The sequence below is a fragment of the Ochotona princeps genome, chromosome 2 (assembly GCF_030435755.1).
Source record: "Ochotona princeps isolate mOchPri1 chromosome 2, mOchPri1.hap1, whole genome shotgun sequence".
NCBI classification, from domain to species: Eukaryota; Metazoa; Chordata; class Mammalia; order Lagomorpha; family Ochotonidae; genus Ochotona; species Ochotona princeps.
This window is the reverse complement of record NC_080833.1, coordinates 92,933,500-92,949,172: the sequence shown is the minus strand read 5'-3', so window position 1 is coordinate 92,949,172 and position 15,673 is coordinate 92,933,500. Positions and strand designations below refer to the sequence as shown.

The 15,673-nt window shown below is 47.5% G+C and overlaps 2 protein-coding genes across 6 annotated transcripts in view; one reads left to right on the top strand and one right to left on the bottom strand.

The window, feature by feature from the left end:
* Positions 1-5,800, bottom strand: part of LOC131478020 (glutathione S-transferase Mu 2-like) — a 34,774-nt gene extending 28,974 nt beyond the window's left edge. Inside the window, exons 1-2 of the mRNA XM_058655166.1 lie at positions 5,785-5,800; positions 5,616-5,669 (exon numbers count right to left, since the gene is read on the bottom strand). Coding sequence (XP_058511149.1) covers positions 5,616-5,669; positions 5,785-5,800 — 70 coding nt within the window. The remainder of the gene's footprint in view (positions 1-5,615; positions 5,670-5,784) is intronic.
* A 1,486-nt stretch (positions 5,801-7,286) lies between these two features.
* LOC101522940 (glutathione S-transferase Mu 2) overlaps positions 7,287-15,673 on the top strand; it is a 104,647-nt gene continuing 96,260 nt past the window's right edge. For all 5 annotated transcript variants that reach the window (XM_058659997.1, XM_058660004.1, XM_058660000.1 and 2 more), the window contains exons 1-7: positions 7,287-7,406; positions 7,634-7,709; positions 8,040-8,104; positions 8,408-8,489; positions 8,585-8,685; positions 10,484-10,579; positions 10,669-10,779. In XM_058659997.1, coding sequence (XP_058515980.1) covers positions 7,371-7,406; positions 7,634-7,709; positions 8,040-8,104; positions 8,408-8,489; positions 8,585-8,685; positions 10,484-10,579; positions 10,669-10,779 — 567 coding nt within the window. In that variant the 5' untranslated portion in view covers positions 7,287-7,370. The remainder of the gene's footprint in view (positions 7,407-7,633; positions 7,710-8,039; positions 8,105-8,407; positions 8,490-8,584; positions 8,686-10,483; positions 10,580-10,668; positions 10,780-15,673) is intronic.

The following is a 15,673-nucleotide window of genomic DNA, read 5'->3' as shown; positions in this document are numbered from 1 at the left end:
CTTTACTGCATGCTTTCCTGATATGGATATTCCTCCTCTGTATTTTCAGGATATCTCCCAATAAATCATATCCCATCGTATTACAGTTCTTGTGAAACTTTTGTTTGTTTGTTTCCAATTAAATCTTAAGTTCATAGGGCATTCATCTGTGTCTTACTTGTGATATATATCATTATGCCAGACATGCAGGTGTTCAGGAAGTTTAAAAATGCTAAGAATTCCCTCTTGGAAAGTTGGAGCCTAGCTATTCAGCAATGAATGGGAATTGGTGATCTTAGAATACTTACCTGAGCCACAACAGTTGTAGAATAACATGTAGAATATTGTAACTGTGAGAGAATGAGTCACAACTGGTCTCTTATCTGAGCACTGAAGAGGTTCTAGCTGCCCTGGAACAAGATGCCTGAGATACTGGCCCGGTTTGCTAGGCCACACTGTGGCCCTCTATGTAGTCAGAAACTGGGAATTTCATAGAGGTCACCTGCAAATGAGGACTCACGTAGTGACCATGAGTTTGACAAGTTCCTGTAACTGGCAGGACAGTGCACTTGGCCTTGGTAACTTAGAAAAAGACAAGGAACAAGTAAACAGAGGAGTCCAGAGAGTGTCTGCGCATATGATCCTATCAGTAGCTGTGCTTGCTGAAATCAAATAAAAAGGGAGCAACCAGGGTAACATAAAGGACATTCAAAAATAAATGATTAATGTCAAAGATACTTCTCCGGATCAAAGTTAAGCCTGGCTACATGCTTATGAAACCTATTGCTTAAAAATGCTTATGAAACCTATTGATTAACATTGGTTAAGTGAAAGTTAAGCTTTTAGAAGAACTAATGAGTAATAGGAAACAGAAGTGACTAATAAAAATCAAATGCATACATACTAGATGTACTTCTAGAATAAGGTCAGAAAACATTTTCTCTAATGGCCAGATATCAGGTTTCCCAGGTCATAATTTGTCACTGTTATTCACCCTCATGGTGCAGAGTACCTGAGTGAATGGATGCAATGTGTTTCATTAATATTCTATTTACAAAACAGTGAGTTAAAGCAAAAGTCAAATCAGTTCTGGTTTGAGTGAAGGACTTCAACTGACATGTTCCTGAGAGATTACTCAGATGGCAAATGGGAACCTAAAAGATTGCTCAGTATCGGCAGAGAAAGGCCAGATGGAGTTGGACTGAGGTAGCCACTCACACCCACGGTGATGGCTGGGACAAAAAGCAGAACAAACGGAGTGCTGCTCAGGGAGTTGCTTTGTTGATGTGAATGGAAAGTGGCCCAGCCATTGTGCCAATCAGCACTGTTCTCAAAAAGTAACATTGCCATGTAATGGCAGCAGTTCCATTTCTGGGTAAATATTAAACCAAACAAACAACAGCAACAACAAAATCCAAGTTCTTGAAGGGCTACTTTTTTTTTGAGATTCACTTTTATTGGAAAGGCAGAAGAGAGACAAAGATCTTTTATCTATTGGTTTATTCCCCAAATGCCCACAACAGCAAGAACTGAATTTATCCAAAGTCAGGAGCTTCTTCTGGGTCTTCCATTTGGGTTTAGTGTCTCAAGGCTTTCCCAAGTCATAGGCAGGCAGCTGAATAGGAAATGAAGCACTTGTGTCTACGGCCATACCACCCTGAACACGCCTGATCTTGGAAATGAAGCAGTTGGGACACCAACAAGCACCCATATGGGATTCCAGCACTGCCAAAGTGAGGACTAATCAACTGAGGCATTGCGCCAGGCCCTTGACAGCTGCATGCACAAACATACTCAAAACAACACCACTTCCGACATGATGGGAGCCTCCCAGGTGTCTCCTAGCAGAGGAAATGATAAGGACAGCTTGTGCACACACACAGGAGCAGGCTCTACTGCTCAGCCCTCAACAAAGGAACTCTGAGCATGACACAGCCTGGGTGACCCACGAGGACACAGGCTCAGTGATGTCCATGTCATGACTACAACTTAATGGTTCCACTGACAGGATGGAGTTGGAGAAGCCAAAGTTACAGAGACAGGAAATGGGATGGTGTCTGCCAGGGTCAGGGTGGGGATGGGAAGTGTTGGTTTAATGGTACCAGCACTTTTACAGGGACAGAGTTATGGAGCGAGATGGGTGTGATGGCTGCAACACATTATGAATGTATCTAGTACCACTGCGCTGTGAAAATGGGCAAGGTGGCACTTTACATGTAAGCAGCACCATAGCAAATAATATGTTTAAAACACAGCAGGTAGCTATAGCCTAGAGGCTAATGTCCTCTCCTTTCATGCACTGGGATCCCATACGGGCAGTTCTTGTCCTGGCAGCCCCACTTCCCATCCAGCTCCCTACTTGTGGCTTGGGAAAGCAGTCGAGGACCGCTCAAGGGCCTTAGAACCCTACTCCTGCTTGGGAGACCCAGAGGAGGCTCCTGGCTCCATGCTGCAGATTGGCTCAGCTCCGGCCATCGCGACCACTTGGAGAGTGATTCAGTGGACGGAAGATCTTTCTCTCTGTCTCTCCTGTCTGTAAATCTGTCTTTCTATGATGGACTGTCTGACATTGTCTGTACCAGCAGTGTCTTGGCACACTTAAATAGCAGACTGACAGAATTGTAATTCCTTATGAAAAATTGTACTGTTGTGACAATATGGGAAAAATCAATCGGAGGGTGGAAACTGGGGGGGAGGGGAATCCCAGACTATACAGAATTGTACAATAAAATTCAAAAATTAAAATAAATAGGTAGATAGATAAATCTTTTGAAAAATGCAACAGGTGGCCTCATGAGACCATTTCAAAATGTCAACATGAAAAGGATGAGCTTACTTTGATGCAAAAGTGTCTGAAATCCGTATGTATTTTTTTTCTGTAATGGCGTACCACCACCACTGATGGCACACACCACTTGTCAGGTTCATTCATAGCGGATAGGGCACAGAAACGGAGTTTCCGCACCCCGCCCTTCCTCTTGCACCGTTCAAGTTAATTGAAGGCATGAGAAGTGCACCCTGCCTCTCCTGCCTTCCTCACCATTCACAACAACTGACAGCATGGAAATTACTCTGGAAGCTCCGGGCACCTGACCCCTCCTGCTTGCTATTGTATTAGATTAGGTGAACTATAGGAAAACTTTGGGCTCTGGTAACTCCCTTCCTACCTGAAACTTAGTACTGCATGGCTCTAAATCTGATTGGACAATGAGAGCTTAAAAACCCTTGACTTTCGCTGCTCAGCGCAGTAGCTCCTGGAGTGTAGCCGGGGCTGCTGTCACCAAGCTTGGGAAATAAAGACTCCTCCTATACTTGGGTCCAGTGTGATCTCTCTCGCACTCTGCAACAGCATGTCCTAACACCTCCTATGGCTCCAAGCCAGGGGTGCCAGCAGCTGCCTGACCCTGGACTCTGACATCCAGCAGAAGCAAAGAACAGTAAGCTCAGAGAAGGAAGTCAACAGCGCAGCCTAGCTGTGGGGTTGGGAGAGGAAAGAATGGGACACACGTCTGAGTGGTTCTAGGGGTGCAAAGGAGAATCTGAGGCTGGAGGGAGGAGGAAGAGGGATGCAGGCCCTTTGCTGATCATGAGGCCTCTAAAAAACTCTAAAAGAAACAACACTGAGGAAACAGATAGGCTGGCATTTTCAGCCTTTGTCAGGTACTTCTTTCTTTTCTCCTAGATGGAGCCTGTGCATTACAGGAATGCACAGGGAGGAAGGGATCTTAGAAGGGTCAGAAGTAGAGGGAATTTTGAACACCCAACTTTGTTTTCTTTGAAGATTTATTTCATTATTTACTTAAAAGACAAAGTTAAGAAAAAGGGTGGCCTAGCGGCTAAAAGTCCTCTCCTTGAACGCCCAGGATCCCATATGGGCACCAGTTCTAATCCCGGCAGCTCCACTTCCCATCCAGCTCCCTGCTTGTGGCCTGGGAAAGCAGTCGAGGACGGCCCAAAGCTTTGGGACCCTGCACCCGCATGGGAGACCTGGAAGAGGTTCCAGGTTCCCAGCTTCGAATTGGCGCACACCGGCCGTTGCGGCTCACTCGGGGAGTGAATCATCAGATGGAAGATCTTCCTCTCTGTCTCTCCTCCTCTCTGTATATCTGACTTTGTAATAAAATCAATAAATCTTTTTTAAAAAAAAGGGACAGATCTTCCCTTTGCTGGTTTACTATTCAAATTGCCCAAACAGCCAAGCCTGGCCAGATGGAGACAGGAGCTGTAATTCTATTGGAGTCACACATGTGTATGGCAAGAGAGCAGGTATATGTCCCATCCTCTGCTGCTTTTCCAGGTGCATTATCGGGGGTTCAACCTGTATTGCAGCATGTGAGACTTGAATCTATATCCATATGGGATGATGACAATGAAGACAGCAGCTTAATCCTCTGTGCCACAAAGCTGGCCAGAACATGTGACTTTACTCTTTAGGTACTGAATACGGAGGCTGGACTCTATCCAAAATATTGGTAGGGAATGACTTGGAGTTTTAATTGGTGCAATCTGAGGCTGGGAGGTTAGTGGTGGCAACACAGAGCACCATGTAAGGCCTGAGTAGCTCCACTGGGCTCATATGAGAAATACGAGCCATGCAGATATGAAATCAAGAGTCCTGACCCTGGGCACAAACTTGGTGTGGACCAGCCCAGCATGCGGAAAGAGAAGACTCACCAAATCAGGACTGCATCGGAGTCCATCTACTGATTAGAGACATCCACAACCTGGTTTTTCAAAAAGCAAAACCTCTTCTCTTCTGTCTCCCCACCTGCAGCCTAAACAAGAGACTATCAGCATCCCACCCATCCTGGCCCAGGGCACAGCCACAGCCCCACACCCTCAGCCCCACTCACACAGATTGTGCTTGTGGACAAGGTAGCACAGAATGGCATTGCGCTGTGTGAAGTTTTGAGTCCCACCAATCAAGTAGGGCAGCTGGAGAGTGAGGAGGGAAGCCAGCTGGGCTCCCAGGTGCCCAGCAGCACCCTGTCCTGAGCAAGGGCAGACAGGAAACCTGGCACCCTCTGTGTCTGGCCCATGGCAGGTCCTAGAGACATATTCAGTACAAGAGATGAAAGGCCAACAATGTGGAACACCATGGGAAAACAGCACAGACAACTAAGAACACCAACAGTTGGGCAGAGTGCACCAATGAAATCTCTAATCTGGGTAAGGAGATGGAAGCAGACACCTTGCACTTTCTACCCCACCTCCAGCCACACATCCCCTGCACATATATTGCAAAAGTCCAGGCCCAGCTTGAAATTCTCAACCAGACATTGGCCTTGGTCACAGTCGGGCGCTGTGGAGATCAAGTGAAATAGAACTCCCCAGTGTGCAGCCTGCTCACAGGACCCTTCCAAGGAGAGGGACAAGACGCCAGAGACAAGGCATGTGGGATCTGAAACCCTCATCTTACATTCAAGGCCAAGGGAACAAGGTTTTAAGGGCTCTGGAATTTGCTTGTCAAAAGTGCAAGAGGTTTGGGGAAACTAAAGAAAACCCAATCCAATCACAGACACAGCACAGTGCCTAGTGCCCTTGCCTTGCCAGACTGTACCCTTCATCATCCAAAGAAGGTGCAGACTCAATGTCACTCAGAGTAGGGTAGAGGTCAGTGCAGGCAGGTGCATTACCGTCCCCCACAGTGTACTTCTTGTCCTCATAGCTGGTGTCTGTGTATGAACTAGCTGGGGGAGGGAAGAATGGCAGGGGCACAGGCTAAAGGCAAAGTGACCAGAATCTGTCCTTATCTCCTCTAGATGAACCCACCAAATCAACACCACAAACACTGCCACCACCCACTCCTCACCCCACACATGTAGGTGTGCTCTGGGGAGTTGCTGTGAGGCCAAGGTTTCCTCTGGGTTCCACAGAAATGAGTCGTAAGAATCCCCCCAGCTAAGTCTGATGTGATGGCTCAACTGGCTAACCCTCTGTCTGCAAACTCCAGCAACCCATACAGGTGGCATGTGTTCCCATGCAACTCTCTGTTTATGTCCTGGGAAAGCAGCAAAGGATGTCTCCAAGCCTGAGGATACTACATCCACATGGGAGACCTGGAGGGGGCTCAGCTCCAACCACTGCGGAGTTGGTTCATTTGGGAAATGAACCAGCAGAGGGAAGATCTCTGTTTCTCCTTCTCAATAAAAATAACTCTTAGGAAAAAAAAAAGAATTCCCCCAGCTGCTCAGTGCTGCTCCCACCAGCCCTGTGAGAGGACCCCTCACTCTCCCCATGGTTCCCCCAGCTGCTCAGTGCTGCTCCCACCAGCCCTGTGAGAGGGCCCCTCACTCACCCCATGGCTCTCCCAGCTGCTCAGTGCTGCTTCCACCAGCCCTGTGAGAGGGCCCCTCACTCACCCCATGGCTCTCCCAGTAGCTCAGTGTCACGGGGTGCTGCTGCTGGTGCTGCAGGCTCAGCAAGCTGGCCTCAGTGGGAGTGGCTTGGGTGTCACCTGGGTACTCAGTGGGAGCAGGCCACAACCCCCCCACCTCAGTCTCCCTCAAGGCCACTGTACTGGTCAAGGAGGTCACCTATCTGACAACAGGACATTTCTGAGGGGCACCTCAGCCATGCCTCCTCTGTGTAAGGTGGGCCTCTTGGAGATTCACCAGCTGCTTGATGAAAGAAAAACACCACCCGGTGAATGACCATAAGGCTTCAGTCAGGAGACCCAAGGGCTGGTTCCCCAAATCCCTTCAGGGACAACACACAGCCCCTACTTTCTTCCTTCCATGCTGTGTCAGATCAGGCAGACCTTTGCCTTCTGGGGTTGCTGTTCCTGATGCATGGCTCTGTGGGTTGTCGGCCTAGGAGCCTGGCAGTGCCCAACGCTGTCTTTCCCTGGGGCGCTGACTTGAACACTCCATTACTGGTACCCCTCTTAGGCTGGCATTGGACACTGGAGCTTCCCAGAGCCCAGGGAACTTGTCAGCCCAGGGGGTGAGGACAGAGGGATGCCTGCCGGGGAGGGGCAGGGAGCTGTGGCACTGTCTGCAGGCCTAATTGGGCTGCCAAGGGCATTGCCAACTGCCGGGACCTCAGCAGAGGGTGGGCGCTCGGGAGTGCTGGGGAAACGGAGAGTTGGAGCGCCCCGACCTCGCTTGGGGAACACTGGGGTCCAGGACGAGCAGCAGCTTTCCGCTCCCAGGAATGGGGAGCAGAGTGCTGCCTGTCTGAGGAACTGTGTGCAGCCAGAGAAACCTGAGAGGGGCGGAAGGAGCCAGAGGGGAGAGGCCAGCTGGGAGGGGAGGGGCGGGGGCGGGGGCGAGACCCTGCCTCGTCCAGGACCCGGATGCAGCCCCAGGCAGCCCTCTGAGCCCTCAGCACCAGCCACACCAGCGGGAGGAGCAGGAGCGACTCCAAAACCAGCAGCAACCAGCAGCACCATGCCCATGACGCTGGGTTACTGGGACATCCGCGGGGTGAGTGAGGGGTCGGTTTGGAAGGCGGAGTCAGCGCTGAGCAGCTCTAGTTACTTAGGTGTTGCTGTTGTCCATGACTTGCAGGAGGGGTGTGTGTGTGTGTGTGTGTGTGTGTGTGTGTGTGTGTGAAGTGGAGTGGGGATTAGCTGTAGTACCTGGTTCTCTGGAGTTGAAGAGGTCAGCATGAGGGAACTATCTCTGATCTTTACCTCCTGTGATCCCCCCAGCTGGCTCACGCCATCCGCCTGCTCCTGGAATACACGGACACCAGCTATGAGGAAAAGATATACTCCATGGGGGATGGTATGCAGCTGCCTGCTCTGACCTCTGCCATGCTAAGGATGGCTGACATCTGATCCTGCCCCTACTCTGGTCCTTAGAGGGTGCAGATTGGCATGTCAGTGTAGGGGTGTTGAGGGGTTGGGTCAGTGGGTAAGGTTCTTCGCTAGACTTCCCTACAATTGTTGCAATAGGTGTGTCAGTTCCGTTGCCTCTAAAGCACTCTTTTCCTTCAGATCTTGAATGTGAGATGATTCAAAACCCACATGCCCTGCCTTGGGGATCTTGCCCCTAACTCTCCTAGGGAGAGGCTGTATGCTGGGGAGGTTTTGTTTCACTTGGTCTTCTCCACAGCTCCCGACTACGACCGAAGCCAGTGGCTGAGTGAGAAATTCAAGCTGGGCCTGGACTTCCCCAATGTACGTGTAGGGGATGGGGTGTTGGAGGGAGTGGGGTCGTGATTGGTGTCTCTGCCTCCACATCCTTCCCATGGTTAGAGGATTCAGGACCAGGACCTGTGCTCAACCACTGTCACCCGTGATTCTCTGCAGTCTTTCCCTGAGGTTCTATGTCATAGCTCACTCATGCCTTGTGCAGAGAATGTCTCCAAGGCCTGCCATGGACCAGGCACAGAGTGTGCCAGGTCTCCTGTGTGCCCTGGCTCAGGGCAGGGGATGCTAGGCACCTGGGAACCCCAGCTGACTTCCCTCCTCTCTCCCCAGCTGCCCTACCTGATTGACGGCACTCACAAGCTCACCCAGAGCAATGCCATCCTGCGCTACCTTGCCCGCAAGCACAACCTGTGTGAGTGGAGCTGGCTGAGGGCGTGGGGCAGTGGCCGTGCCCTGGGCCTGGCTGGGTGGGATGCTGAGGGTGTCTGCTGTGTGTGGGGGCCGCAGGTGGGGAGACGGAAGAGGAGAAGATTCGCGTGGACATTTTGGAGAACCAGGTTATGGACAACCGCTTACAGCTTGCCGTGGTCTGCTACAGTCCTGATTATGTGAGTGCCCCCACAGGATCAGACCTGGTGGGGTTCAGTGAGTACTTGTAGCTTGTGTTCTTATTTGCAACCCTTCAGTTTGCCACTGAACTGCCTAAGTGGAATGATTCTCCCATTTACTGTCTGATCAACACATTGATTCAGCAGTGTTATGCTCACTTCGGCAGCACATACACTAAAATTGGAATGATTCTGCATTAAGTCTACTGAAACAAAATCTGCTAATTGATTTCCATAGTCATAGAAATCTATCTAGTGTCTCTGGGTTGAAATCCATTCTAACACAGAAATTTTGCATAAGAATCTCTGCTGGAGTCCAGCTCCAGCTGAGTTCGGAGCTCGAGAAAGGTACATGGAGTCGGCAATAAGATAAGACACAGACACTGTCACTTGGTGCCTTCTTGCTGCAGCTCAAGAAGAAGCTGTCCTTTTTGTTTACTTAGACACATGACGAGCTTCTGCATAAATATTTGATTTTACTATCTTTAACTTCAGAACTAAGCCAGCATGCTCAGATGTTCAATTAATTTTTACTTCATGGTCAACCAGGTGCTCTTAAGATAATTCTGTAAGTTACTATAATCAGTTTCTTTCAAGCAAGCTGTTATTCATTCTTCAGAAGTAGCGATTAGGTGATAGCCAGAACTCCAAGGCCAAGGCACAGATGGTTGCCTACTAATCAGTAAAACATTCTTACTACATTGTCTTTTCACAACTTATCTATCACTTAGTGGGAGAAATACAACAAAAGGGAAAACATAACGATCTAGAACAAAAAGTTTCAAACATTAAATCCCCCACGACTGCAGCGTCTACAACCTCATAAACAAACAATAATCAAAAGTATATCTCTATGATGTTAATAAAATCACCCTCTATTTCCTCTAGTTAAAAAATTATGAAAGCAGCTAAACTGTTGTTAACTGTTCTAAACTGTTGCAAGGACAGGCTAACCTTTAGGGTCACAATAACTATATTTTTTGCCAAAGCAGTTTCAGCTCATACTCCCATCATTTCCATTAGTTTGTAAAATTCTTATCAAGCCATTTCCCAGAAGGCATGCTAGATGTCTGGGCCAGATTTCAGGGCAGTGGGTAGGCACACAATAAGGTGTCCAGAAATGGCATGGGTTTAATTGTACTCCTGTGTGCAAAAGCCCACTCACCAGAACATTATCAATAACTTTAACTCTCAAGCTCACGTTGGTGGCAAAAGCCATCTCACAGGGGCAAACAATGCCTCAATAGATTACAGAATTCTTAGTAGGGTGGTGGAGTGTCCATACAAAAAGGGGGTGAGTCAAGGTGGTCAGAGAGAAATCCACTGGGTCCTGCCAAACAGCTGGAAGCTCCCCCGGGCCCTGCCAAGCAGGGGAGCTGTTCTCTTCATGCCTTCGTGCCATCCACACCTACTGCACTGACCCCAGCAAATCTCTTTTGTGCTTAACACTTAACATATCTGTGTTTACCACCTGGTGCAACATGAGACAGCTGGATGCTGAATGCCAGTGCTTCAGTTGTTTTTGTTAAACATGGGAGCTTATCGGGCGTGTACCTGTTTTCCCAAGCCTATCTCATGTCCCAACAGGGATAAGCAGATTTCCCCAAAAGGCAGCCCAGGGTCAGCCTGAGGCCTTGGATACCTTTCCCTCCATGCCTTCACATCACATTCTCATCCTTTGTGAACTGGGAACATTCCTGTCTTGCTCCGGAAAGATAGCTGCTCCCCCGACCAAGGGGCAAGCAGACCCTCTCCCAAAGTTGTGTCTTCGGGTACTGACAGCCTTTTGCTCCTTCAGGAGAAGCTGAAGCCTGACTACCTGAAGGGCCTCCCAGACAAGCTGACGCTGTACTCCCAGTTCCTGGGGAAGCGGCCCTGGTTTGCAGGGGACAAGGTGAGGTGAGAGAAGAAGTGAGGGAGGCAGGAGCAGGGGGCATGGTCGGTCTCCCCCTGTGCTGAGCTCCCTCCTCCTGGCTTCTGCAGATCACCTTTGCCGATTTCCTCGTCTATGACATCCTGGACCAGAACTGTTTATTTGCTCCTGGTTGCCTGGATGCGTTCCCAAACCTGAAGGATTTCATGGCCAGATTTGAGGTGACTCTCTGATATTCCTCTCCCCTTTTCCATTTCCTTCATGCTCTCTGAGTCCTGGAGCTGAGCTGTAGACCAACCCCTGAGAGCAGGACCCAGTTAGCATCCTGCACCTGCTGTGCCCAGTGTATCTGTGCAAGTTGTCTCTCCCAGTTGATTCAAGGGAGACTGAGTCACTAAGGAAAGTGCCATTTGTCAGAGTCTCAGAGCCAGTTACAGGTGTACTGGGCTACCTAGGAGCCTCTGGTACATATGGACAACAACTAGGGTTTCTCTGATTTTTGCGCTAAAAGGAGCAGCCTCAGGCCCTTGACCAGTCTGGGTCTCCCATCCCTGGAGACCTTAGGAGAAGCCTGACAGTGAGCATGTGTGCAGCGGGCATCAGGAGGATGAGACATGTTAGAACTGAGGTTCAGCGTCAGAGTCAGAGACAATCCATGTGCTTGATCTCCAGAACAGTTGAAGCAATGAGCTCCTTGTGTGGAAACACTCAGCTCCCAGGTGTGTTGTTGGTGCTGGATCTCAGTGGCCTTGAAATGCCCCTGGTGCAGGTTCTTGTCTTGAAGAGTTGGTGGCGAAAAATTTCTCATGTCTCTTTTCTCATTCCAGTGTCCTACATGTTCTGTCTGTGACATGTAGCAGGTCGTTAATGCTTAATTTAATTCATGTGACAAGGTGACTCCATGCTGGAATGGAGCCCAGTAGAGAACTGCAGGCACAGCGGGTGGGAGGGGAAGTGATCACACAGTGTGGGTCTGAGGAGCACAGCCTGTCCTCACCTCTCAGGGTCACACTGGTCACCCAGGGACATCCTGCTCACAGCAATGCCTACCTGATCACATTTTGGGAGTTTGAGGCTTGGGTACACAAGCTATTCATTCTACATTATATGTCGTGTTCTCCTTCACATAGAGAGATGTTCTTCTCAGCTCGTTGTCATCAGCTCTGGGTGAGATCCAGGCCCTTGGCCTTGGGGATTATACAACAACAGTTGGCTCAGCTCTGTTTCCCAGAGAGGAGGGGTTGGACATAGATTAGATATGTGAGCTGGACTGTGTGGCTGCCAGACCAGAGCTGTTACGCTCAGAACACCCTGGATTCCCCTGAATTTGAGATGGTCCATCGTCACTCTCAGCCCTGGCGTGCAGGTAGATTTCCCAGGAGTGTTCTTGGTGCTGCTAGCTGTAGCAGGTCTCAGGATAAGAGAAGTCGATCACAGTGAAGTTGTGTCGCTGTCCCGCAGCGATGGACTTGGTGCACGGAGCCGATAATAACACGCGTGGACCCTGACTGATGGTCAAAAGCCGAGGTTTATTAGTAGCATCAGACTTTATACTCTGAGGGTCATATAGGATAAGGGAGGAAGTGCTGAGCTTATCAACAAAACCATTAATGCTTGTTTGGAACTCCTTTTGTCTTGTATATTCCACCAGGTGTTCTCATATACGTATGCAGATGATATCCAATAAGGTATACAAAAGGTAGCCATTTGGTTATTCTCCTCCAAATATTATCCAACCAACTGTAGTCCTGTGCTCACTGACCTTTTCGGGTCACAATGTCCTCCTACAAATCCCCCTTCTGTGTTTTGTAAAATTAGGCCTGAATGATGTATGTAGGGGAAACATGCTCTTGGGAGAGCAGAAAAATGGGGAGAAACAATATTATTTAACCGAAAGCAGAGTGGCACAGGAACAGTGTAAAGACCAACATTGACATACATAGCAGCTGAGTTCAAACATAACATCAAAGTTCTTTAAAGTTACATCTTGTTTAGCATTAACAGTTTTAAATTGATAAAAGCTTTTCAGGGAGATTCTTAACCCAATTTAAATTTTGCAGTTTATAGAGGTTAAGCACAGTTTTGCATTTAACAATTGAAGAATAAAAAAGTTTTAGGTAGGTGAGCAGGGAAATCCCCAACAACTTAGTGAGTGAGGAAGAATTTAACTCTACATGGGACTCACAAGCAACCCTGATGGTTGGTGTAAGAGAGGGCTGGGAGCCAAGGCTGGAACTAGTTAAGAACTAGAGGAAGCTCCTCCTACAATCCTTTTCTCTCTGAGTGCCTCCCGAGGCTCCTGGCTTAAGTTCCCAGGTCACCAGACCCCTGGGCTGCTTCAATCCCTTGTGAGAAATCCAATAGGAAAGGACTGACCTCAGAGTTCGCGGCCTCCAAGGGCACTCATCTTCCTTGTGATCTCCTTGGCAGTCGGGATACAGTTCTCGATGTCCTTGATGAGGCAGATATCCACTGCTTCTGCAGCGAAAGCACATGGGAGGCCTCCGGGGGTCTCCGGGACTAGGATAGAGGGCTCCTCTTATCCTCCTGCTCCACCCTGAGATCCCCCTTGCTCTATACACACAACCTCCTTTAAGAGGGTGTCAGAGTCGTCCTTGGATGCCACCACAAATTTCTATGGCTTTTCTTATGTCTAAGGTCATTAAAATCTATAAATAACAAGTTACACTTAAAGTCTTCCTCAAACATTCTAAGAAGGTGGAGAATTTCTCTGCACTCCTGACCTGTAGTAGAACCAGAGGAATATTAAACAAATTTAGCTTTTCAGTTCTTAGAGGCAGCTCCACTGGGGGTTCCATCTTCTCCAGGGGCAGTGTTGAGTTCAAGGGAGTTGCAACACTTTCGAGGTCAGATGAGCCAGTTTTGAGGATCCATCAGGAAATTCTAGGGACAAGAGCATAACCTTTCCCACGGATTATTAGTGTTTATTAAATGCATCATAATGTCAAGGACAGTTGCGCTTGATGCACCAATCTCTTAGGATCCCTCACGTCACTCGGTGTTGGGAGGGGTCTGGCCTCCTCCTCCTCCTCCAATGTCTCCTGGATGGCAATGGATCTTTCAGAATGAAGTCGCGAATTTGTCTTACTGCAGGCACTTCCTCCAGTGAATGGAGTCCAGGGCTTTACATTACCAGCTGGCACCCACACAGGCTGCAGCTCAGTTTCTGGAAAAACACGAACAAACCCTCTTCCCACAGTTAGCAAGGGGTCAGGACCTCTCCACTTGTGAGTGGCTGGGTCCCTCCATCAAACCAAAGGCATCTGTGTTGGGCCTGCAAGCAGCCTCTAGTGACGCAAAGCTGGTGCTCACCAGGAGACAAAATCTGAACAAAATTTAAGGTGAGTAAGACCAAATTAATGCATTTACAGGGGTAGCATATTCCCCCCTCTGCTTTTAAAGCATAACTTTAACATCTTTGTGGTTTTACAATCCTATCAGAAAGCTCTGGGCGTGGCTGCAGATTGCCACAGCCCCAAGGCAACCTGCTCTTGATAAACAGCAACACATGATAACAATTTGAAACAACTTTTTACAAAGGACAAAATGTTAAGACACACATGTATGCGCGCACACACACAGACACACACACACACTTTTGGAGACTTGAAAATATTATTCTCAACCAAGCTTAGTAGTAGTGTTCACCAGAAACCAGTAAGTGAAACGCCATTAAGTCAATAGTTTTGAACTGAGAAACTCAGACAAAAACATTGATCATGCTATGAAATCCCTCCATCAATCTAAAATTGCAAATTTCAGTCTTCCCAGCAATACAGCCATGCTAAGAATACATAATTAGTAACACAAGCTAAAATTAAACCTTCACAACTCCATGGATGTATACAACATTTTGACACAATAAAATTTTACTCCATTTGTTATTTGGCAATAATCTTAGTATAATCCAATAGCCTGGTCAACTGTCTCCACAAAACGGGAGATAGATCCGTTGGCATTCTTGAGGCCTCGTAAGAATACCAAGGGAATCCATAGGATTTGAAACCTTTGAATTCTTAAATGCTTTTTTAAGGATAGCTAAAAATATCTGAAACAAGATTTGTTGTTGACATTAGCATAACATATGATAGATTACAATTGGTTATTGATGCGAGATCATCACTCAAATATCTTTAAAACATATACAAAACCTTGACACATTAAAGGCAGTGAGAGATTTGATAACCAGCCAAAAACACAAGAATTACATTAATACATGCAATTAATACATGCAAACACTTTGTAGACAATGAATATCACATTAACTTATACCTTGAAATAATCAAATAGTGTTCGAGTTCAATTTTATACCAAATTATTTATGATAAAATTTCACATTTTTATTAAATGTCCCCCCAAAAAACCCTCAGGATTTACAAAAGCCTAGTATCTTCTTTGAATTCCAAGCTCCCAAAAGTTGCAAAGGATATACAGATGAAGTCAGTTTGCTAAACATCTACCACAACAAAAGACCTTGAAATTGGTGATTATTGTGAAAGCTAGCCACTAAACTGAAGGCCAGCTTCCTCAGCATTATAAAATATTCCAAAAGACATGCGGTTACAACTTGGGTACATTAACAAACAAAACAGCAAACATTCACTTTATAATGATATAATGACATCACCCAAACACTCCTTAAAGCAAGAACATCGCTTTTGTTAATTTTAAACAATGAGAACGTAATGAGGCAGTGAACATAAAAATTAACTTAATATAAAGACTTGTACTTAAAAATTAGTATACATGATTAAGCAATGCTGTATAGGAAAAAGCACTATATGAATAACATGCATACACCACAACTGATTGGAATTTCAGCCTCCAGGATTTATACTTGCAGGGTGAGGAGCACAGGTGGGGCAATGAGACAGTGGCAGTTTTAAGTTTGTAGCTTCTCTGCAGATTCCCATTTTGTAAACCTGTGAATGTTTGGGACCTGGGGCTGGCCCCTCCCAGAGTCTTCTGGCCACAGGCATCTGCCATCACGGTCAAATTTGGATTTACATTCTTTTTTCCAGTGTTGGCCTCTTTGGCACTTAGGACATATTCCAGGGGAGTGACTGTTAAAAGTATCCGCATGGTATTTTTGAG